The 24,770-nt window shown below is 45.8% G+C and overlaps 1 protein-coding gene and 1 long non-coding RNA gene across 2 annotated transcripts in view; one reads left to right on the top strand and one right to left on the bottom strand.

Moving 5' to 3' along the window:
• Window positions 1-24,770, top strand: part of SND1 (staphylococcal nuclease and tudor domain containing 1) — a 420,688-nt gene that overhangs the window by 301,142 nt on the left and 94,776 nt on the right. Inside the window, exon 16 of the mRNA XM_019452638.2 lies at window positions 22,084-22,193. Coding sequence (XP_019308183.1) covers window positions 22,084-22,193 — 110 coding nt within the window. The remainder of the gene's footprint in view (window positions 1-22,083; window positions 22,194-24,770) is intronic.
• On the bottom strand, window positions 10,954-19,681 carry LOC128775696 (uncharacterized). The gene is made up of 2 exons (XR_008420646.1): window positions 17,739-19,681; window positions 10,954-15,869 (listed from the first exon to the last, which is right to left on the bottom strand). It is a non-coding gene; the product is annotated as an uncharacterized LOC128775696 (long non-coding RNA).

The raw sequence follows: 24,770 nt of genomic DNA on the forward strand, positions 1-24,770 counted from the left end.
AACTCACTGTCCTGATTCAGGACCTTGCAGTATCCTTTTCAGTAGGATCAGTGTTTACTGACCGTGACATCCAGAGAGCGCACCCCCGTGCCACCCTGATGCCTCATGTACAAGTTAGTGGCGGGAATGGGAGTGATGAAAAAAATGTTTGCTGAAATCACAATAGGGAAAAAATCCGTAAGGAATGTAATTTCTGTTTTCATGTAACTATCACTTGTTGCTATCTGTGCTGTAGCTTTCTGGGAGCCTGAATAACGGCAGCTTGATGTACTCTCTTCCTGAATTCCCAGCTGTTGTCTGTTCTTCATGCTTCACAAACCTCAGTCAGAAACAAGTCCTGGCAGCAAGGAGATGCAGGCCCTTTCTTCCCATGTAGCACCCTGCCCCTCCTGGCTGATCATTACTCCTGTCATGCTTGTCAGAGTCAACAGTATCCTCAAATTATGTTTATCTGCACTAAACATGCTTTTCCATTAGATGCAGTTTAGTCTGCATTAACTAAATTTCCTAAAAATGTTTCTAAGAGGGCCAACAGGTATTTTGGGTGTTATTTGATCTTTGTCAGCAGTGTGGCTTCTTTTTTTTTTAAGAGCACAAGTGGGGCAAGGGCAGAGAGAGAGAGAGAGAGAGAGAGAGAGAGAAAATCTCAAGCAGGCTCCACATTGGGTGTGGAGTTCAGTGCAGGACTCAGTCTCACAACCCTGAGATCACGTCCTGAGCCAAAGTCATTCAGTGGACTGACTGAGCCACCTAGGCAAGTATGGCTGTTTTTAAGCAGTGGTTTAGACCATGGTTAAATATGCTAAAATTTATCAAGACCATTATCCTCTAGAAGTATCCATTTGTGTAATAATACGTACTTCCTGGGTGTTTTCCCATTCACCCCCCCACCCCCCAGATGTTTATCACAGTGCTGTGAGGTAGGGAGGGCAGTTGTCACTATGTAACAAGTGAAAAAACATGGAGACTCAGAAAAGTTGTTTCTTGGCCAAGGTCACACAGCTTAATTAAGGATGGAACTGGCACTTACTCCTCCACTATTTCCTCCCTCTCCTTTTCAGAGACTGAGGGAGGAGACCAATTTGATTTGTCCTCTTTGGATGTCAGAACAATGTTTCTTTTTTTAAAAGAATATTTTAAGCTTTTCAATTCCGATCTTCCATTGAGACAAGTTCTTTATTCTGCTGCCAACGAATTGTGACCTCCTGTCAATCAAATATATCTGTCCCTCTTTAACCCACTCTACTTGTGGTTTTGAAAGTTGTCTCAGTAACAGAGACCTGCAGTGCGTGTTGCCTGATGTATGTATGTAATGTGGGGAAAAGCCATTTCCATAGGAGTAGGAAGTTAACACATTTTGGAAACTGCAGATGAATTCTAAAACAAGGCCCCTTTTTACTCTTTCAGCCTCCTTTGGATTTCTCTGCAGAGGTTTGATAATTAGACGTTGACACAGGGAAGTTTAAGTTATGATAATGGTTCTCAAATAGATCATAATTTTAATTAAAAAGAAATCTGATAACATGAAAAGCTATGTTTACATATTAGTTATACATACAGAGTGTTTGAATAATTATTATCTGTTTTGACTTTATGAAATGGTAACAAAATTTGTTGGGACAAAGAATGCATAGGAGGCAGTTGTGTCCTACTAAGCCAGTTGTTCCTTTTCTGACTCAGAGGTGAGTTGTGGGAGGAAGATTTGTGCTTTTCCAGGGATCGGCTCTCATACAGCCTGACCTGGTCTGTGGTTCCTAGAAGGGACTCGTGTGCCTTCCCAGGACACACATGCAGACCTTGTTCTTGTTCCTCCTCCCAAATGCCACAGCACCTTTCTGCCATTTTAAACACTGGGAGTTTACTACCACCCCCACAGATTTCCTTGATGTATGTTCCTCTGGCCAGTTATTATTCTTGATATTCTTAAAGAATTACAAGAGTAAAAATGCCAAGGTTGACCCCTCTACAAGTCCTCATGGTGTCCCCTGCTGCCTGTGTCATCGCATGATCCTTCTAAGTGTATTATCATTGCATTGCCTAGTAATTGTTTCTTTGTCTGGCGTTTTGATACCTGGGACCTCGTAGAGACTCAGTAGGTTGGTGATCTGTTGGTCAGCCTAACCAACCACCCTGTCCTAAGGAAAAAGGTCATTGTGGAGTGTCCCTGTCTCTAGTCAGTCACTGTGAGCACCTTAAACCAGGGCAGGAGGTTGGGCTGAGCTTGTTTTCGTCTTCTACCAGATCTCCAAGCAAGCAGAACCTGCAAACTCATGTGGGAGGTGGGGCATAGGAAAGAGTAAATGATCTAGCAGACAGGACACTCAGTGTCTGATCCTGGTTCCACTCCCTCGTATATAAAACCAGAGTGGTGGACAAAGATAATCTCAGGGTCTCTTAACTCCCGCTTTGGGAATTCTGTGATACATCCCTTTTTGAGGAAGACACTTTACTGTATTCATGACAAATGTGGGTTTGTAATGGCCCAAAGTCTGGATCTTCCATTTATAAACCCTGTGGCCAAGGACAAGGTATTCAGCCTCTCTTTGCCTTAGTTATCTCATCTGTAAATTAAAGTGCTGTCTGGTGCCTAACAACAGAAGTTAACACATTGTTATAGTAGCTGTCGCTGCTGTATTCATTTCTTTGTGATGAGTCCATATTCTCTTGATATACATCGAAAAAACTATATGTAAGCCTAGCTATGTAAGTCACCCACCCCAACCCCCCATCTTCTGTGGAGCACTGGGTGTTAACCCTTTCTGGTATTTTAACATTGACTCCGGATTCTTGCCTATTTGAGTATTTTTTTTCCCACTTTGCTAATCCTTTTTTTTTTTTTTTTTTTTTTTTAATTTTATTCAGATCCAAGTTGGTTAACATATAGTGCAATAATGATTTCAGGAGTAGAATTTAGTGACTCATCACTTACATATAAAACCTGGTGCTCATCCCGACGAGTGCCCTCGTTAATGCCCATCACCCATTTAGCCCCACTCCCCACCCACCTCCCATCCAGCAACCCTCAGTTTGTCCTCTGTATTTAAGAGTCTCCTGTGGTTTGCCTCCCCCTCTGTTTTTCATCTTCTTTTTCCTTCCCTTCCCCTATTCTCATCTGTTTTGTTTCTTAAATTTTTCTCATCTGATTCATATGAAGTAAGTAGATCTTCAGTATCTTCACCTCAGTTGAGAATAAACACCCTGATTAGGCCCTAGTGTACACTGTCATCACTTGATCATTTTCACAGGACCACAGGGACAATGAACTCCAGTACTTAACATTCCTTCATTCCTTCAACAGTCTTGATGGAGCTTTCGCCCATGGCCAGGCCACCCTTTGCAGGCACTCATTTTGCTGGAATTCAGCTCTGAGTTGTTCAGATGTCACCTTACCCTGTAGCTCAGTTTCCTTGCTTTTTGGGGTGGTCTTGAGCTTTCTACACATCTAAGAAAACTACAGGCCTTCTCTCTCAAAAATGCCTCATATGTGAGGAGAGAAGAAAGGGTGTGGCCAGCTGAGGAAAGAGAAGGCCTTGAAAAAGCACTGTTATTCGAAAGGGGAAATGGTTTTAAATGGCCGGCATGTCTGCTGGAAGAGGGACATTAAAGGCTAGTTGGAAAAGTCAGATACCCCAGTCTTTGAAGGGCCCTGTATCTGCAAGGTTGCTTACATTGTACCTCCGAGATAAGTCGTTGACAACTTTGAGTCACGGCCATTCTTACTGAATTTGAATCCAAAGAAGACTGTCTGTCTTCTCTTCAGAAAATATGTGCACACAGAGATCTCATACAATTTCATTAGATTCACAAACACTAGCCTCTCCCCCAAGCCCATCATTGACCACCCGCCACCCCCCGCCCCCACCCCAGGCTGGGAACTCCTGAGGTAAGATCTAGGAAGAAATGAATGGTGGGTAGCGCATTGTCATTTTAAAAATTTTAGGTATGACTATTACGCAGTAAGGCACACACAAGTATATATCTTGATTAATTTTTTTGAGAGAGAGAACATGAGCAGGAGAGGGGCAGAGAGGTGGGGGTGGGAGGGAGAGAGTCTTAAGCAGGCTCTATTCCCAGCACCGAGCCCAACACAGGACCATGATGAGATCATGATCTGAGCCAAAATCAAGAGTTGACTGAGCTCAACCGACTGAGCCACCTAGGCAACCCCAGCTTAATTAATTTTATGTGTATAAAAATATACATATAACCCAAAGTCAGGTAACCTCTATGTACATCAAAATATAGAATAATCCTAGCACCTGGGCACATGGATGGCTCAGTCAGTTAAGCATCTGACTTCGGCTCGGGTCATGATCTCATGATTCATGAATTGGAGCCCTGCATCAGGCTCTCTGCTATCAGCACAAAGCCATCTTCGGATCCTCTGTCCCCCCCCCCCCACCCCCGCCCCTCCCCTGCTTGCATTGTCCATCTCAAAATAAATAACTTTAGAAAAAAAATACCTCTAGCACCCCAGCATGCTCTTTCATGGCCATTCTCTCCAAGATAACCAGTATTCTGGCTTTTTTCACCAAAGATTAGTTTTTACCTGTTTTGGACTTCATGCCTGGAATCCTAATCCTATTTTACCCAGCTAATTGTCTGTGAGATTCATCCTTGTTGTTAAATGTGGTGTCTTTCCTTTTTCATTGCAGTATTTTTAAGCAGTCAGTTTTACCACAGTATCAAGACTTAGATTAGAGAGGATCCAAACTTAGGTCAACAAGTGTGGCTAGGAGGCAATTGCCATTGACCTCCTAAGACATATGGGAACCTGAACTAGGCTGCAAGGTGGGAATGAAGATGGAAGAACAGATCTGAGAACTATTTAGGAGGGTTCTAATCTATACAGTTTTGTTGGTTACTTGATAATAGAGGATGGAGAAGAAAGAGGACAGTTTTCTGGTTTGCAAATAATAGAACATTTGTAGGTAACCTTCATTACTAGGTCAGTTTTGATACCTTGAATATTAGTTGCCTTTGGATTTTTGCAGATCCAAATGAATTAATAGAAAGGTCAGAATTAGAGATGAAAATTTTAAGAGTCATCAGTTTATAGTGGATTTTGAAGCCCAAGGAGTGAATTTAATTGCCTAGGAGTTGGGTTTAGAGTAGGAAACCGCTAAAAACAGACCACCGTGAAGTTGCAAGGCTTAAGGAAGGGTCAGGAGAAGAGGGTCCAACAGCAGAGGCTTGGAGAAGCAGGAGAGCACCAGGAGAAAGGGTTAACAAAGAAGCCAAGCCAAGGGCAAGGTCCATGTCACAGAGTCCTTAGATTTGGGAAGAGGAGGCTTTGAAGGTACTTAAGGTCAAGTGTTCTATAGCACCTCTCTTCCTGCCCCTCCTGTAGCTTTGTATGGTGTCTGTATAGATGCCTGTCTGCACTGAACTATGTGGATTTCAAGGGAGAGGGGCCATGTTCTTTCCATTCCTCATGACTCCAAAATCTACCAGGGTAGACCTCATACCTAGTAAGTGGTCACTAAATGTCCAGGTTGCACTTGTGTCTAAGACAGCCCTGAATTGGATGACCTTCCCTGATCTGACCGCCTGCATCTCCTTGGGGACTGTCTTGCTGAGGGAGTGTGGGCACAGCAGCCAGGCTGAGTTGTGTGCCTGCCTTTTGGCAGGGGACAGAGATGGGTTTAAAGCCCAGCTCCGCAGAGGCTTCAGGGCAGTGAGCAGTGCCGCTCTCTGGGAACGCCCTCCTCTTCCAGCAAGCTACGTGGCTCCTTTGGTTACATAAGATGTGTGTGTTCTGGCAGGGAAGAGCTGCCTGAGTGAGTGTTTAGCAGAAATGATTTGTGTGGAGTTATTTTGAGACCCCAGGGGAGGGAATGGCAGCCAAACCCTGCAGTATTTTAAACCGCATCACTCATCTACAGAGATTAATACATTACAGAGTCTCAGCCAGCACTCCGGTAACAGGGAAATAAGAATGCTAGGGCCCTATCAAATTGTTAAGTGCCAGTTCTCCCAGTATACACAAGGTGACTGCAGGCATTTGGACGGAACTTGGTGTCTCGAGATTCCCCCATACTTCTTTGACCTTGTCCTCCCTGAAGACAGGAGTTGGGCAGGTTTCCTCCTGTGGGGTCGGCCTGGGCTCACTTTGGATCTGCAGTCTGATTGTGCTCTCCTCCACTGTATAGGGAGCAAGTTGGTTTTCTAAGAGAGAAGTGAGCCCACTTTCTTTGTGGCAGCCCAAATTACAACGTCATTTAGGTGATTGAGCTTCTTTCTTGTGGTTCCAGGCTGGCTGGGAGAAATCCCTCCTTCCCCTTCCAAAAGCACTCACCTTTTCTCCTGACTCAAGGATGCACAGCTGTCTGCTAAGGGTGGGTGAAGAACAGAACATAGAATTTTCCAGCTTAGTGACAGCCTCCATATGAAACACTTAACCTGTTTTTTTCTCTTGCCTATTCTGTGAAATTTGCCTCATCGCTCCCCACCCTTTTATTGACAACTGTCCTCTTTGCCATTCAGGAGCTGGTGTCTCCCTTGGATGGCTATCTGATATGGAAAGGGCCTTCTTTCCCCCACTGCATCCACAGTTGTAGAGCCAAAGAATTCCTTGCACCGGGAAATCTAATTGCCTTCTGACCCAGTGGGATCCATTTGGGCTGGAGGACATCTAGGCCCTTGCTAGACCGCAGAGAGTCCCCAGAAAGAAAGAACCCTATCCATAACTGTCCACTTTGTTTCATATTTTTAGAAGACATACAATTACTTTAATGACAAAAACTATGGAAACGAAAAAGTGTAGTTACATAAGTGGCGATCACAAAGTATACAGCTTCCCAGAGTCCACAAAATTCTCTACAAAGACGTGCACCTTGACATATTTCTTTTGATTTAGGTACCTCACCACAAGCCTGATCTACCCCAGCACTGGGCACAACGGGAAGATGTGGAGGGGAGCACTACTTGCAGCTGGGGCGGGGGTGGGGGCGAGAAAGGAGAGATCCGCTCCCCCAAGGAGCCAGTAACCATAAGACTTCAGCTGATGGCGTCTCCTTCCTCTTGTGATGCTGGACGAGACCTGCCTGGCGGGGAATGGGGCTGGGGAGTGGTGGAGAGGAACAAGAAACAAGTGAGGAGGCACGAATAAGCCAGCACCTGGGGAAGTTTTCAGGTTGGTGAAAGGGAGCTGGCAAGCAGCCTAGCGCTTTGGATGAGACGTGCAGGCCATGAGGCGGAAGGGGGGCTCCTCTCTCCTTATTCCCGGGAATGAAACTGCATTCTCCTGTGTGCTGTGCCGAGGGCTCCACCCATTCCTGTCTCTGGGCACTGCCACAGAAGACACTCCCCCTGAGTGTACGTGTGCCCGTTGGTGGGTGCAGCCCCAGTGTCCTTCTCCCCACAAAGACCAGTTTCTGATCTGGGCCCCGTCACAACAGATGCTCTCTCCTGCCATAGGCTCGGACACGTGCGCTCAACCCTCGGAGACGGCCCCTGCTGTTTCTTCGCTGCTACCCCCTCAGTCTGCCTTCCTCCTCTCCCCCTTTCCAGCCCCACCCCCTGCCCTCTTTCCGTGAGCCAGTGAGCACACGCGAGTGCACACACACGGCACAGACACGCGCGCCCTGGGTTGTGGCGGCACCGGGAGTCACCATCCGGCAATGTGCTCGACTGCGAGCAGTGTTCGGGAAGTTTAGAGCCCCGTCCCTCCCTCAACACTCGACCCCGCCTTCCTCACCTGTCACGCCCTTACTGCCAATCACGACGTTTGGCAAGCTTCTCGTCCAGGGACCTGTGCGGCCCTTCAGTTGTGCAGTAAGCAGCACACCACAGCAGCTCTCTTCTCCCTTGAAGACGGGCACAGCCTGATGAGGCAGGTTACTATCTCCCATTCGGCTGCAACAGATCAGGAAGCTTGTCTGTCGGGTACCTGGTTTTCCCTCTCGCTGCCCTCCCTTCTCGCCCGCTTTTCAACTGAAGCTTTGCATCCAGCATCCCAGTTCAAATCCTGGTGCTTTGGTGTCCTGTTGCCACACTGAGACGGGAGCTGAAAAGCCTCAATTCAATGCAAGTCGTGCATTCACCGTCCCACTGGCCACGGTGATGACCGAAAGAGTCATTTCTGCAGCGTCGCATCAGTGGGAAGTAAAGGATACAGAAATCCTGTTCTTTCCCTTGGGTCTCCCAAACAGGGAAAATAATCACTTCAGTAGGACACTCTCCCTGAATTCGGCAAAGTGGATTCTAGGCAGGGTTTGGATCTGCTGTTCCTTTTTATCCCCGAGAGCCCGGTGAATGAGAGAAGGAAATGAATAGACTGCTTGTCACAATACCACCAGGGTCTCCACAGCGCCTGGGGCTGCTGCTGAGAGACAGAGAATGGAAATGGGCTGGAATGGAGGCCGTGGCGGCAGGCGGCCTTCCATGGGCCAGGCTCCACCTCTCCCACACGGTCCCTCGAGGGCTTCCCTTCTCCCTCAGCCCAGGGATTCCTCCCGCACCAATGGAGCTGTCGGCACTGCTGCAGCGTCCTGCCCGGAGCAAAAGTCCACTTCTGCCTGCTCACGGGGAGGCAGGGCTGGTACGTGGGCTGTCCACACCCCTCCCCAGTCAATCCCACAAAGGCAGAGGTCACACTCAAAGGTGGCTCTCGAGAGCGTGTAAGAAGAGACATCCCCACCGCACGTGCCCCACCACCCCGTCAAAATTTTAATTAAGTCAACTAGAAAGACATTTCCTGTTTGACAACACCCTTAATATTACCTGGATTAAAAGAGGGAAGCGAGTAGAAGGGTAGGAAATCAAAACCCGTGTCTTGTGAGGACCTTGCAGTGTTTAGCCTGGAGGAAATAAGACAGAGGAACTAGAGGTATTGTCTTCACATATTTGAGGGGCCGTTGAGTGGGTCATGGATGTCTTCTGTGGTCCCAAGGAATTGGGCCAGATTTTAGGCCTGGAATGTCAAGATTGTGGAGTTCTGATTTTATAATAAACTACAGGAAGCCACTGGCAGAGTTCTGAGCAGCATATTATGCTTTAGGAAGAGTGATTTGCTAGCTATGTGTAGGAAGAGTCTGTGTAGGGCAAAATGGAAAGCAGGCAGACAGATCAGAAGATTCTTGCCTGGAAGTGACAGGAGCCTGAACGAGCAGAGTTACGTTGACGATGGAGAAGGTTCCTTGGACTGAACAACAACCTTGGAGGTGAAGTTCATGGAATTGCCAAGAGGTAGCAGTTGCTGAGTTATATAGTGAAAGGGACAAATCTAAGATAGGTGAGGTTTTTAGAACAGGAGGACAATAGTAACAAAACCAGAAGGAGACAAGGGGAGAAGAGGAAGAGGAGTTTGGTTTTAGACATGCTGAATTCCAGATATTGGCAGGACCCTCCCAGGGAACATGTCTGTGAAACATTTGGGATTGGGTCTGTGGCTTAGAGGATAATTCGTGGGTTCTGCAGGATCACAATGATGGAGAACGTGAAAATAGATGGGCCTTCCAAGAGATAGTGCAGAGCATAAAAAGAAGGGACAGCAGAAGACAAGACAGGCAGCCCAGAGAGCTAGGACACCAGTCGAGAGAAGCAAAGCCAGGAAATAGTTGCACTACAGGACCATTGCACGGTGTTGAATGCCATGTAGAGATCTAGTAGGGCTCCCACCGAGAAGAGATTATTAGATTTGTGAGTGAGGAGGTTACTTTTCCAAGTAGTTTTAGTAGAAAGATAAAGTCTGAGTACAAAATCATAGGAGCGAAGGCTTTCTGTACAAGGAGTGTAATAGTGCGAGTATATTGTCAGCGAGTGGAGAGAGAAGCCATTGTGGGAAGGAACAAAGAATGGCAAGTCTGGAAATTTCAAGTTTTGTGCTTGTGGGGTGTATGTTTTGAATGGGGAAATCTGAGTCTGGGGGAGGAGAGTGGGAATAAAGAGGAAAGATCTCACGTACAGGAGTGGGGCATTCCTAGAATGAGGTGCAGGAAAGGAAGATTGAGGGCCTACACCTGTGGTTAATGCCACCTGCCTCAGCCACTCTCCTTTGAGCCACGTTTCCTTTCCTTTTGCCTGCTCTGTTGCATGACCGTAGGCTTTGTTAGGTATTGTTTTTATTACTTAGGGTATTCTTTCACTGTCACCTACACTGATGTTCTAGTTCTGGGAAGTTGATCTCTGCCTTGGGTAGATTTTCTTTTAACCAGCATACAGCTTCCCTTTAAGCAGGAATTGGCAGACTTTCTCCATAAAGGGCCATGTAGTAAATGTTTTAGGCTTTCTGGGCCAGATAGTCTCTCTCACAAATATTCAACTCACTGTTGTACCATGAAAGAAGCCATAGACAACAAATGAGCGTGGCCATGTTCCAGTAAAATTTCATTTATGGAGACTGAAATTTAAATTTCATGTAATTTTCACATGTCACAATTTTTTTTTAACCATTCAAAAAATGTAAAAACCATTCTTAAGCTCATGAGTTGTACAAAAGTAGGCAGCGGGCTGGATTTAGTCTACAGGAAGTTGTCTGCTGACCTCTTTTATGTTATACTAATCAAAAACAACAACAACAACAACAAAAACCATTCTTCACCCACAGCCTGGAATTTAAGATACTTTTCTGGATAGAATGTATTTGTATGTCAGGATCAGCCTATGCTCTTGAAGAATCTTGATCTTTCAGAATTCCTTTTCCTTTTTTGCTTCTTTTTATTTATTTTTACCTTACCTCAGTAAGGTAAAGGGCTCTTAGAGATTCTCTGCTTTCAAGAGTTTTATTCATTCTCATTGGTCTGGGGGTCTTAGTATTCCTGACACTAGCTGATTTCTTTTTCTCCAGTTCTGCTAGCTGAGTATACTAACCTCTAGACATTTGGATTTCACTTGCCTCAGGAGGAGAAGCTCAGAACAATTTTCTGTGAGTGAAGGCTCAAGAAGGGCAATAGTTTGGAAGCACACTCCACACATTCTCAGAAGCATTTTGTTCAAATAACACAACACAACTTGGTTTAGAAAGTCACTCTAAATTTATTCAAGTAAGTAGCTTTTACATTTGGCTGCCAGGTGTGTGTCAGGATACCTTCTGGAAGCTTGTACTTGCAAGATCCACGTGGGTATTTCCTGTGGCTTTCTCCCCACCCTGTAGCTATTCTCTATCAGCCTGGACAGTACATTCAAATTCTCTTCTTTAGGTATTAACATGGAACTTAAGAGACCAAGATTAGAATTCTTCAGTGCCAAAAATGAAAGGGGGAAAAAATACATCTAAGTTTTATTTGATTCAAAGATAAAGATACATGTTTAAAATAAGTCAGGAAAAGCAAAAGTTGAGGTTCTCATAGAAACCAACTCCTCCTCGTTGCTCAGACATGGGGTTTATGCTCATTGGGTGCTGTCTCCATGGTGCCACGGTGTTACATAAAAGCTTGAGCCATGTTGATTTCTTGTCATCGGAAAGACCATCGTGGCCCTTGCTTTTGACCTCCAGTGCTTTTTCTTTGTAATGTCCATATGAGGCTGTTGTGTTGATATGGATACTGATGAGAAACTCAAGGGGACAGTTGGGGGTCGGCACAGTTCTTTCCTATGCCCGCTTGTTTCATTGCTTTCTGAGTTGATGGCAATATTATTGCAGCTACTGCTTATAGCAAACCCAAAACAAATATGTGTATTGGGAAGCAGACAGCCTGCCGTCTCCAACCTGCCCCCCCCCCTTTCCAAACACCCCCAGAGACAGCCTGGCTAGATTGCTGACAGCCATGCTCTTGGGATGCCCCGGGGAGGGAAAGGCCTTGTTAACCAGTGAGAGTTCTTCCTCCCTTTAAAAATCATTGTTTTCAGATCCTGCTCTGCAATGGGAAGAATTCTGAAAGGTTGTTCTGATGCTGGCCAAATTGTTATCTACTGCACGAGCTCCGTCTGAATTTTTTTTTTTTTTTTCCCTTTTGGAAGTAGTTCTTTGGTGTCTAAACTTAATGATAAATAAAGCTTGGTGAAGCCAGTTCACCATGGACTGAGCACCAGAAATCCAATAGAAGGCCTCTAAGCCACTTGTTCCTTGTCTCCTCCTTGGAAGTGGGCAGTGGTTTAGCATTTAACACTCATTCGCCTTAAAATCCTAGAAATGATATTCGATTTCCTTATGAACTCACCAAGTGTTCTGCATAGGACATTGTTATAACAGGTTTGTGGCATCTATTTCTGTTAGGTTTAACCTGTTTGGCATTCATTTAGCAAAACAGTTATTGAGTAGCTCCTCTATTCCAGATGCTGGGTGTACACAGAGAACTGGCATTTACCATACCTCAAATAATCGTTGAGTGGGGATCCACCATTAACAGGCTAACAACAGCTAGAGATGAGACCTCAGAAGTCAGCCCTGTCCTTGTGGTATCATACCCATGACTTGTATCAGAGAAATTTAAGGCACGTTTAAAGCCAAGCACTGTACAATAGTCCCTCTTTATCCACAGAGGAATTGTTCCACAACCCCCAGTGGATGCTTGAAAAACGCTGGTCGAACCAAACTCTATATATACTATGGTTTTTTTCCTTTACATACATATCTATGATAAACTTTAGTATGTAAATTAGGCACAGTAGGAGATTTACAACAGCAATAAAATAGAACAATTATAACAATATTCTATAATAAAAGTTATGTGCACATGGTCTCAGAATACCTTATTGTACTATACTCACGCTTGTGATGATGTGAGATGATAAAATGCCTACACGGTAAGATGAGTTAGGGTGAATGATGCAGGCACTGTGACGTAACGTTAGGCTACTGGTGACCTGACAGTACCGCAGAAGTGGGGTCACCTGCTTCTGGGCTGCATTGGACCATGGGTAACTGGAACCACAGAAAGTGGAACCAGGTGGTGGGGAGACTACTGTACCTCTTTTCTGCAGGTGCCTCTCCTTCACCCCCTTCCTTTCTTCAAAGGAAGTCGCAGTTCCCATCGCCTTATGAAGGAAGACTGGGTCATATTGCTTCTCTTCCCAATTAACTTCAGTTTCTCGTCTTTCAACAAATGCATCACACATTACCAAATCAGAGCAGCCCAATAAAAGTCTACCTTAACAGTCGGAATCATGAACTAAAAACAGCTTCAGTCTCAGCTCTTAACCGGTTCTGAGTCCCTGACTACAATTACCTGAGGAGTTGGATCTCTTTAATTAGGATCCCTTCATTCTTCTTTTATCCTTTATTCTGATCACTGAAAGAGCTTTAGCAGTGACATATTCCAAAATTGGCCCACAAGATGCTGCCTCCCCGGAGGTAATAACATAGCAGTTTAGAGAACAAGGGAGAGAAGAAAGAATTTGAGACAATACAAAATCCTTGTTTTATTTCTGACCCTTTCAATACAAATCGAGGCCTCCTATCATGTAGAACTCTTAGGAACTGGTCTACGATTTGCCTTGCTTTGGGGCCATTTTAGGAAATGGAGGACCAGCTGGCCCTAATGGGATGGTTTGCAGTTCTCAGTTGTTAACTGATTCATGGACAGCATTTGCAGTTTGAGGTCTCCAAATTAATTCTGATTTAAACCTTATGAGAGAGAACTCAGATAAGCTTCTGGTGCATGAGATGTGTTACATTTCTGAGAACTAACAATGTGGTGTGCTAATTTGGTTTTATACGTATATGCAGGTGATAACCACGTTCCTTAAAATTAGGCAGATGGCCTGTCTGCCTCAGCATTTTGTGCCATTGGTGTGAGAGTTCTGGATTTTGTTCTTGATGCTTAGGGAAGAAACAGCTGTCTAAACTTTGTTAACACCAAAGAATATTTGGTTTGGTTTGGTTTTGAAATTGACTTGAACACAGTTAAGTGTTCCTTTTCTTAGGCTATATAAGGAGACTTATTCTCTGTACATAGTGGGGTTTTTTAATTTGTGTTTTGGTTTTTGGTGGGGGCGGGGAAGGCTGGCAGGGCAAAGTATAGAAATGGAACTAATTGAATCCGGGGGTAAAAATCTCTACTGAGAGTCTGTGAATTATAAATTGGCTTGTAAATTGGCTAGCTGCAGCAGCAGGAACTCAGGCAAAGGTATTGGAGTGCAGTCAGTGTGACAGGAAGCTTATTTTGGTGTTCTTTCTGTGCCTTGCCTTGTCCTTGACGTTTACTCCAGGGGACTGTGTATTTAAAAAGGGAGACGTGTCTACAGTTTCCATCTGGGAAACGTTTACAGCATTCTTACCTAGGGTCTTAAAGGTGAAGGATGAAGGTGTCCTGCTAGATGAGATAGTGTAGTCTTCTGTCCCTTTCCCACCTGTCACCCGGCTCTGTACTCAGCTCCACTTAAGCTGTCAGCCAGGCAGGTGGCACATACTAGCAGATAAAGCCAGTTTTTGTTCTGAAAGTCCCACCAGGACAACCATTTTATCAGGTTTGATCAACAAAAGAAAATGTGTTGGAATTTCAGGGAGGGGTGCCTGGGTGGCTCAGTCGGTTGAACATCCAACTTTGGCTTGGGTCATGATCTCAGAGTTCATGGGTTCGAGGCCCACATCATGCTCTATGCTGACAGCTCAGAGCCTGGAGCCTGCTTCAGATTCTGTGTCTCCCTTGCTCTCTGCCCCTCCCCTGCTTGCTCGCTCTCTCTCTCTCTCTCTCTCTCAAAAATAAACATTTAAAAACATTTTAATTTCAGGGAGCAGCATTTAAAGCAGAGATATTTAAATTTGAATATTATTCAAGAAATCATTCCCAAAATATAGAAAATAAAATAACAGTTCCCTGGGCTGGGCTGCTTTCTCATAAGTAGAAGGATGGGCTTAGTAGCCACATTTCAGTTTCAGGGTCAAATAACAGCATTTCCATTTCAATTGGGAAACTTATTTATAACCCACTAGTCATCCCCACGCTTGGTTTTTCTGATATTTTGTCCAGATTTCTCTTTCTCCTAATAATTACACCCCCCGTCTTCAAACTAAGCATTTTCCCTCCTTTCTCGTGTTTACACCTTTCAAATATTTGCAGATTGTTATCCTGTCACCCTCTTAGTCACCACTTAGCTGAACTGTACAGATTTAGCACCTTTTATCTTCCCTTTGAAGGCAGGCCTCCCCGCCCCTGAGTCATTTTCCACTGCTCCCTTGAAATGTGCTCCAGTTTTCTGTATTTCCATGTGGCCACAGAGCTTCCTCCGGCTGAACGTGGGGTTATCAGTGGGGATGTTTCCCTCCTTTGTTGTATCGGAAACTGAACATCTTTGCGGTGCCCCGTCCTCAAGTCTTGCTGGCATTGCCGGTCCGCGCTGACCTCCTCCTCTGTTTCAGCTGCGTCCCAAGTGTGCCAATCCAAAGACCAGCAGGGTAGATGCGTGTAGCTGTGCTTGCCTTTTTTCCTCGAAGTGTTATGTAACCTTGGGAAAGTGGGATGTATGCAGTCAGGGATTCCTTCGGCCCTTCTCCTGGTATTTGTATAATGTCTACATTAACCCTGCCAGTTCATTAGCCATTTCCTTTTCTGTGTATTTAGTTTTTTTTCAGGAGTGTTTTCACTAATATTCATTTAGTCAACATTTGCTGAGGATCTCCAGTGCCACTGTGTGCTATAGCTGGTGTATTGGATGCGGGAGAGAATAAAGTCTGAATGACAACAGTACCCAGTCTAAGAAGCGATTTAGTTTTAGTTTTATTTGGGTTGCCAATACCAGGTTCTCACGTAGGCTTGCTCATGGTTGCAGTAAAGGGAGAGCAGATTTCTGGGAATATCTGTGAAAATCTAACGGGATGTAAGCTAAGGCCCAGGATCCTGTCAGATCCTGGAATCTGGAAGGTGACTGTGGGTCTGAGGTTGCCCCAGGCACTCAACAGTAGCTCTCCAGTGGTAGTGCTCCAGTGTCCCCTCTGCATAGATTGCCTCCTTCCTCTGGCTCCTGATGGGCCTGTGTTGTGCACACTGCTGGATTCAAATTCCAGAAAGAGAATCTTACTGGCTCACCTATAGCTCCCGTTTCTATTTGGACAGAGCCTTTTCTCCTCTGCCAACCTGACTGTAGATTGGCCACCCCTGAATCGTGTACAGCAGCAACTCTTTTCTCCCCCCAGCCCCCTGTCAGTCCCCCACTCTCAGCTCTGACCTCCATCCCCAATTTGCAGTGAGGGGAGGGGACAGACACCCGGAACAAGGGCTAGGAAACGTAGTTGCCTGATGCCTTAGCAAGGGACTTGACATGGTGAGCCCCGCGATCGGCTTGTCCAGCACATTCTACCAACAGTCTCCCAGACACACGTGTCTGCCTAGCACAGTCCAGTTACCACATGCTGTTTCTTAACAGTATGTAGCCTGGTAGGTTTAATAGGAAATTCAGTCACCAGTAACATACCTTGCACGATGATAGACAAATACAATGTTTTCATGCTGGTAATTAAGCGTGATTGGCCCAAAGTCTGTCTTTTTCATCATTGAGCCCTCCGCTTCCAGCACAGTGCCTAGCCCGGCGCAGGCACTGATACGTATTTGTGAAATGGAAGGAGGGACCATCTGCTGAGTGAACTGTGGCATTTTTAAGTATCGTAAGTAGGCGGACGGGAAAGAGTATGTCTGCGTGCCTCTGGAGCCCTCCCTCAGTAACGTCCGGCGCAGCAGTGAGCACACTGGACGGGAAGTGAGTACCGTTGACTAATCCTTCCAATTGGTTATTGTTTCCTCTAGAGTTTTGTTTCCTTTAGCTAATCCCTGGTCTCTTGTTTGCTGGACAAAGTGCCATTGGGAAGCTGTCACTTCTAGCCAAGGCAGATTGCCACACACTTCCCTTTAGCTCCCAATAAAGGTAAAAGCAAACACACTTTGAGCCCAGAGGCTTAATTGTCATAAAACTCACCTACAATGTTAAATATTCAGAGCGATACATGACTCTCACATAGCCATCAATAGAATCTCTCATATAGCCATTATCGTATCACTAACAAGAATTTGTACTTCTTGTTCCAAAGCTGACTGACCAAAGTGTTTGTGTTAATTGACCTAGTTAGTCAATGTCTCTGAATGTATAATTTCTTTTTAATAGAATGCTCTATAGCCCGGCATTTTACATTTGAAAGGGGGCATCCTGAACTCCAGAAGTCAAGTCTCGGGTGAGGAATCTCAGAAGGGCTCAGTCAAAATTGCAGGATTTCATCGCCAGGGGAGACCTCAGAGCTCCTTTATTTCATAGAGACCATGAAGCCCCAAAAGGTTTCATACTTCGTCACTGGCAGAGCAGAAACCAGAACCATGGTATGCTCATAGCTAGTGATGCATTTTATCTTCCTAAACCATACAAAATCAGGCACATCCTCTTTTTTATTTTAAATAGTCTTGGGCAACCATCATATCCCAGAAAGCTTAAAAAAGATATGAAAAATAATGGGTTTTTAGCTATAGGCAGATAGGTCTGTGGGGCTTAAAAGAGGTCAAGGAGCCATATGGATAAGAAGGGTGTGTGTCTTATCTGTCCTTCACGGACATCAGCCAAAAAGCCCCACAGGTTACAGTATCTTTCTTCACTCTGGCACACCCCATTGTCGGCAAAGAAAATGTTTTAAGAATGTTTGGGAATTTTTTCATATCTTTGTGTGTTTTTTTTTTTAAACCAAATATTTTTGTTTTTTGAATGACTTGTGAGTGTCAGGAGTCAGTTTGGCAGTTAACCTGTACCTGCGGCATTTGAAGCACAGCAAAGTTTATATGTTCTTATCAGCAGGCAGGCAGCGCTGCACCAGTGCATTGTCAGAAAAAGCAGCTAGTAGCAGTAATATGCACAATCCAGAATTACGGGCACTTTCTCACCTGGCTAGGGAGAAGTTCTGGAACTCCAGTGATACATCATTTCATACGTCCAGTCTTGGGAGATCTCCATTGCTATGTGGCTCAGTGGCTGCAGCCCGGGGTTTGCCTTCCGAGAACCCGACTTTCCTTCCCTTGATCTGTTTTCTTTAATTCTTTTTCCTTCTTTTCTTTCTTTCCCTTTTCTTTCCTTTTTCTCTCTTCTTCTCCCCCCTCCTTCCTTCCCTCCCTCCCCACCGTATTGGTAACAGAGGAACACCAGGTACACCAGCCCCGTCATGCAATCTTTGTTTGAATAAAGGTGCAGCATGGACGGGGTTTACTTATTGGCCAGGCTCTTAGGAAAAGAGGGCCAGGCAGAGCGCTTCCTGCTGGCAGCGTGTCTTTACCTGGTATTCAGCAGCAACAGCTGTCTTTCTGGGTTTAGAATATTAACACTTGTTTGGTTTCCTCTCTGTTGGTGGATAGCATATTTTTTGCCCTATTCCTTTTTCCCTTGGGACACAAAAGCAAGTCCAGAAACTGATAAATAAACATTCAGCATAGCCTTTGAACTCTTGCTGAGGGCCCTGACCCACTAGAGGCTTAATTCAATGTCATAACCATCATTTTTTCTCTTTAATGAAACAGAACAGAAAGACCATTGTTTTGTGGAAACTTTGTTATATAAAAGTGTATATACCCATATGTAAATGTATATATGGGCCCTAATAAAATTAAAAGCTAGAAAACACTCAGCTGCACAGTTCTTTACAAGCAGAAGTAGATTCTGCCTCTCCCTTCTCAGTCCCTGTTGTGACATCCTTCCTAGCCACCCCCTCCATCCCCCCAAGTCTAGCAATTCCCCTGCCCCTGAGTGTGGAAGCCACTACTATGGCGGCCCCGGTGCCAAGCACCCCTCTGCCTTACGTCCAGACACCAGCTGTGCCTGGACTTCCTGACCCTGCTCAACAAGAAATGGAGGACACCAGGGGCACCTGGGTGGCTCAGTTGGTTGAGCATCCGACTTCGGCTCAGGTCATGATCTCGCGGTTTGTGAGTTCGAGCCCCGCGTCGGGCTCTGTGCTGACAGCTCAGAGCCTGGAGCCTGCTTTGGATTCTGTGTCTCCCTCTCTCTACCCCTTCCCTGTTCATTCTCTGTCTCTCAAAAGTGAATAAACGTTAAAAAACATTAAAAAAAAAAGAAAGAAAGAAATGGCGGACCCCAGGCCCCAGACTCCTGCCTAGTCTCTGTGACAGGTTGTAATGCTCTCTAGTTACAGTGGTAGTGAACTCCAAAACTGGGCTTTGTCTCGATAGTTTAGCATCTGCCAATTCGGGGTTCATATAACCACTTAGTAGCTTTCAGGCCGTAGTGATTTCAGGCCTTAGATCTATTCACAGATAGCAGGTACTCAGTAAAATATTCATTTAACACCTCTCTTTTCCTCTTAGCTCTCATACCTAGGTTCCCACTTCCATTGGATATGTTTTTAAGATACAATGTCTCCCTGTCAGTCCTGAGCTGAGATGTGACCGAGCTGAGACGGGTTTTGACTGAGAAGGGGTTACTTCAGAGGAGCCCAGTCAGAGAGAAGTGGGAGAACACCCAGAAGAAAAGGAAATCAATGATAAAAGCAGAGATAATACTCTTGTTCTCAGGCAACTTTTCTGTTCCCTCCTTTCTTTTACCTACCTGCCCGATGGGAATTAATGTGCATTGATGTGTTTACTTTTTCCCCACTTAACAAGGTGTAGGGAGACCACTTACTTCTGCTTCTTCCTCTTGAAGAACTGGATGGAGCCAGGCTGCTGGCAGCTGGGGGAACAGATGAGAAAGGCCCTTCTTTGCCTCTGAATCTGCTTGGAGTGGCTGAGTTTTGGTCACCACAGGCCCAAGGGTCTCTCTCTCCTGAAAGACATTTTGACTCCATTTCTGCTCGACTTGAAGGCTTGTTGAGCCATCTTGTTTTCTGGATTTAATCACTTGGTGGTCTCCCAGAAATCAGAGAGGACTACTGGGATCTCTAGATTTCTTGAGATTTCTGAATACCAAGGTCGTGACATCAGAGTAGAGTAGGTACATCTGCTCAAACAGTGAGACCAGGAAATCTTCTGTGCCTTTTTCGTGCAGTCTTTCCCCCAATTCCTGCCACCCAGTAAGTGTCCCAGCCTCCTCCCGGTTCCGGTCCCCAGTTCATAACCACCCCACCAACAGCACTCAGCACAGCCCCCCACCCAAATGGCTGCTAAGGGTCAGAAGCGTACTGGAAACGTATTTTAGCATTATTCCTGTTTTGCAGCAAAGCCTTATCTATGGGTCTGTGGCCAGAAAGTTCAATAGAATTGTTTATTTCTCTCTCTCTGACAATTCTGTTCTTGCTTAATTTGCAGATAGAAAATGAAAAGTGATTTTGCCTGTTGATGCTGTAGAAACCATGGGCTGACTTTCATTCAGTTTTACTCTAGCCCCATCTCTCCCTTCTGGGTTACGTCTCAGGCTCTTTGGCTCTGAGTTTATTGGTCTCTTTTACCAAAAAATCAGTTCCACTTTTCCCACACAGCCTGGCACTGAAGTGCCCAGAACGAGGCAGCCCTAGAGATCTCACCCATGAGATGCTCGGGTAGGGCCTTCAGCTGTCCCATCCTTGCACAGCTGGGCGAGTGGCCTGGCCACCAGCCCAAGCCGTTGTCCTGCTGCAGTTGCTATCCTTCTGCTGCTCTCCCTCTCTGGTGTTTCCTTTGATGTGATGTATTCCTTTTGTGAGGCCTCAAGGCTTGGAGGGAAAGCTCTGTTCTTGAGCTTCTGAAAACCCGAGATATAAACTATTCCCTTTCCTCTGAGCTTCATGACCTTGAATCTGTACTGTGGCCAGAAACATGAGCCGCCACCTGGCTTCGTCCATAAGAGACGCATGTTCTGTCCCAGCAGTGGGGGCCCCTTTGCCCAAAGGCTTCCTGGCAAGTGTGTGCAGTTGCCTAGACACCTTGCTTCTTTGCCTCCTGTGCCAAATCTCTTGTACCGGCACCCAAGGCCATTTGGAAAATGCCTTGGGAGGTAACGCCTCCCAATTCTGCCTTATTGCAGCAGGAGAGACCAGCAGTGATTCAGAGACCTGGGCATAGATGCATCCTCCGCCATATTTTGATCATTTCCTTTTATTCTGTCTCTAGCCTACTTCAACGTTTTGTCTCACAATTACAGTTGCAGTACGAATTTTTTGGAAATACTGTGTAAGTAACTCAGATATCTAAATGTGACGTATCTCATGGTCTATCACTGATGACCACTGTCAGTGATCTAACACTGATGATCACTGTTGCAAAATGAATGACTGAATCAAAGAGAGAAAGAAAAGGCAATCTGAGTTGGTTAGTGAGCACCCGTGTTGTATAAAAGACCATCTTTGGATATAAAGAAGTGTGAAGAATGGGATCCTCAGGGATCTTATAGGCTAGGTATGGAGTGAAAGACAGCTGAGGTTATGAGCGTGGTGATTGCTATAAATAGTAATAATAATATTAATAATAATGGTAAAACCATAAGAGTTAAAATGTATTCTACTTCTCCATAGGCCAGGCATTGTGCCCCTACATGTTTTTACATACATAATCTCTCCTAGTTCACACAACAACCATGGGAGGCAGATACATTATTCTACCGGTTTTACAAATAGAACAACTGAGGCTTTGAGTGGTTCAGCAGCTTGGCTAAGGTCACAAAGCGAATACGTGATAGAATTAGGATGTGAATCCAGGTCTGTCTGGTTCCAGACACCTAATACTTCATCAGTATTCTGTTTTTTCTGTTACTCATTCTGAATGAAAAACTGATGGTACTATTGTCCAGAATATAGCCAGAGGACAGCAGGGGAAGCTTATGAAGAGAAAAATGACACCGAGTTAACACTTGTGAAATTTGACGTGAAAGCCAGATAGTAAAGAGAAAATGTCTAGGAGTCCACTGGAATGACTCTCAGAAGGCAGAGTGGCTGGGGATAGCAGTACGATTTAGGTGAGAGAGCCATTTAGATAAGCGATGGTGAAGCCGGTGAGACCTTGGGACTGTAAGGGGGTGCATCCCACATCCGGGTGTGCCTGTGCTCCCCACACGTCTTATTTGGAACTCCCCAGGTCTCTTGCTGATTCCCAGATGCTATGGCCGGGAGCTCACCTCCCCTGCCCCCTCTAATCACCGCTGCCCTGGTGATGGTTGGGTTTTCCCTCTACAGCATCTTATCTCTGATGTGATGGCATTCTGATCTAAGTCCTGCCCTGTCGAAAGTGTCAGGGCGGTGTCCCATCCTTGCTGGACACTAGGCCGACCAGGCCCCTTTTCATCACAGATTCTCCTTTTCTCCTGACACAGGCATCGAATGCCCCAGAGGAGCCCGAAACCTCCCAGGCTTGGTGCAAGAGGGAGAGCCTTTCAGTGAGGAAGCCACACTTTTCACCAAGGAGCTGGTGCTGCAGCGAGAGGTGGGACATCTTACGGTTGCTTCTTGTGTGAAGAGGGGTGAGAAAACGGGGCTCCCTTGGTCTCGTGCTTTCCTGCCACGTCAGAGATGAGTCTGACATTTTTCTGGTGCTCGGCCTTCCTCATCCACCATCCATTCTGTGTCTGCCCACATCCTGCTTCCTTGAGCCCTGCGTCATTGGCCAGCCACCCCCAGACAGCCCCCCGCCACCGGTGTCCTGGGATTGTGTGCTGAAACACCAAGCCGGCCTAGGCAGCATCCTGAGGCAGAGGGCTTACGGCTCTGTAGCCCTCCTCCTTGGCGAATCAGCCCGCGCTGCCTGCCTCCAGCTGGATTTAGAAGCTTGACTAACCCTGTCAGGGGCCAATTTTCTTTGAACATTTATTTGTATCTTTGAGTAATTGCATTTTATGTAGCGGGTTTTCTGACTTAATTTAATTGTATTTCTGTTTCTGCCCGTTGGCCTGGCTCTTGCAGGCGGGAGTTAGGCTTCTCATCTGCTGCGGTGTCCATCTACCTGCTAATTTTTATCAAGTCATAGTCAACTGATACATCTTCTTTCCAGGAGTATTGCAGTCATTCATCCTGCTAGGTGGGCACAAGAAAGGAACAGTGGGGGAGTGTGCTGGGCTCAGGCTGAGGATTTCAGATCTGCCTTTGTCCTCATTTCTTTTGCAATCAAACCCATAGGGTCCCGTTAGCTTTCATGCAATATCATGATATGCAAGAGCTAAAAGATTATGGGGTCCTAGAGGTTAGCTCGCTCGTGGGGCTTTGTAGATCCTTGAGATCAGACGTGTGGGCTTGGGGATGTTTCTCATTTGGATTTGAATCGCCAGTGAGTATATTGGGTACTAGAGGCACAAGAGAGCAGGCTAGCCCAGGATGCTGTGTGGGACTGCCCAGACCTGTAGAAAACCACCTCTTTGACTTCTGGCTGAACGACACTATTTGTTTTTGGTTGCCACCTCTTGGGGATTTTTTTTAGCACTTACCTTTCCATTTTGTGAAAGAAAATGGGGTGGCAAAAGGAATCCTGAATTCTTAGTTCAACATAGATGGATTCCATTTCCCAAAATGAACTGCAACAACCTGGGCATTGCATAGGCTGTGCTGGCCGTCTGTATAGTAGGGCGGGGGCAGGAGTGCCGGACCCCTTCATGCCTCCTCAGTCTCACACTGACCCGTTTATTTGTGCTGAGATGCATTCATGTTTGTGAAGAAGAAATCCTCATGCAGAGTGCCTTCCCCCTTCCCCTCTATTTTGTAACTGCCCAGTGTAGTTTGAATTCTTGTCGGTTAAAGATAAGCCCCTGCAGGAAAAGTATTTTAAAAATCCAAATAGTCCAGTTGTCTATCAGAAGCTGTTGCAATTTGGAGCACAGTAATTAGGTAGACGGGGCAAATATTTTGGAATTTCCTCTGGGTGGACCTTTGGGGAATGACCTACAGAGCAGCTCTGTGACGGGAAAAACAGGTCCACCCAAGGTCTGCGACTTAAAGTCATCACAGAAGTAGCCACGACAGACATCCGGTGGTCGTGCTTTGGACGGAGTGAGGAAAGGCCCTCGTGGGGTTCTCTGAGACTTTTCGTTAGTAACGTCCTCGTCACTTCCTAGCTGCGCCACATTTCTGTGTCGCCCTCCCCGTTGGTCACCGTTGTCCTCCCCTGTTGTTTCACGGCTCCTGAAGTTTCTTTCCCTTTCTTTTTCAACTCTCATTTCCCCAGCCACTTTTCTTCTGATCCCATTTTCTGGCCCGCTGGTGCCATCCAAAGAGCACAAGGGGTCAGAGAGAATACTGGCCACTAAGTGGAATGAGTGGGCCGAAAGCTCTTTTATTCTCTTAGTATCGTGACCTTACCTTTGTCTGTACATTTGCTGGTATTTGATTGTTGAAAAAAGATAAATTTTCCCCCATCTTCTTTGATGCCCCTGACGTGTGAGTTTGCAGATCTTGGTCTAATCCAGATTTGATATGTGGCTTTCTTGGTTGTAGCACCCCAGTTTTGCAGAGCCCTAAGTCGGGAGTCTCTTGATAAAGAAACTTTCTGCGTTTTCTTAGCTGCTTATATGATTGCCCGGCCTGACTGTTTTGAAAGGTCTTTCCAGAGGGAAGAGGAGTATGGCTTAAACTCAGGACAGCTTGAAGTTTTAACTAAAGGAACCGGTTTTAACCTGTTCCCTTGGGCATTTCCCTTCATATCACACGTGTAAACTGTTTTCTTGACAGTGTAGGAGTGAAGAGTGGTTTTTGTTTTGTTCTAAGTCGCTTTTACCTGTATTTTTATTCCATACATTGTCCTGGGCACATGTCTCTTTGCCTCTTCCTTCCACCCCACTTGGATCTAGGAAAGCCTGATGGATTGGCATTCCTGGATGTGGAGATCCCTCCCGCCCTGAGGAGGAAGCACCGTGCCGCTGTACGGATGCCTGAGTGTGCGTTCACAGCCTCTCACCTCACATAGCTCTTACCTTCAGGGCAGCCTCCACAGCACCCCATTCCACTCCAGGTGCTCTTCGGGAGCCAAGCCGCTGTTGTGATGGCCGCGGTTGGACAGGCTTTTGGTACCTTGTGC

This window comes from Panthera pardus, unplaced genomic scaffold (genome assembly GCF_024362965.1).
Source record: "Panthera pardus isolate Hobbes unplaced genomic scaffold, ASM2436296v1 HiC_scaffold_8, whole genome shotgun sequence".
Taxonomy (NCBI): domain Eukaryota; kingdom Metazoa; phylum Chordata; class Mammalia; order Carnivora; family Felidae; genus Panthera; species Panthera pardus.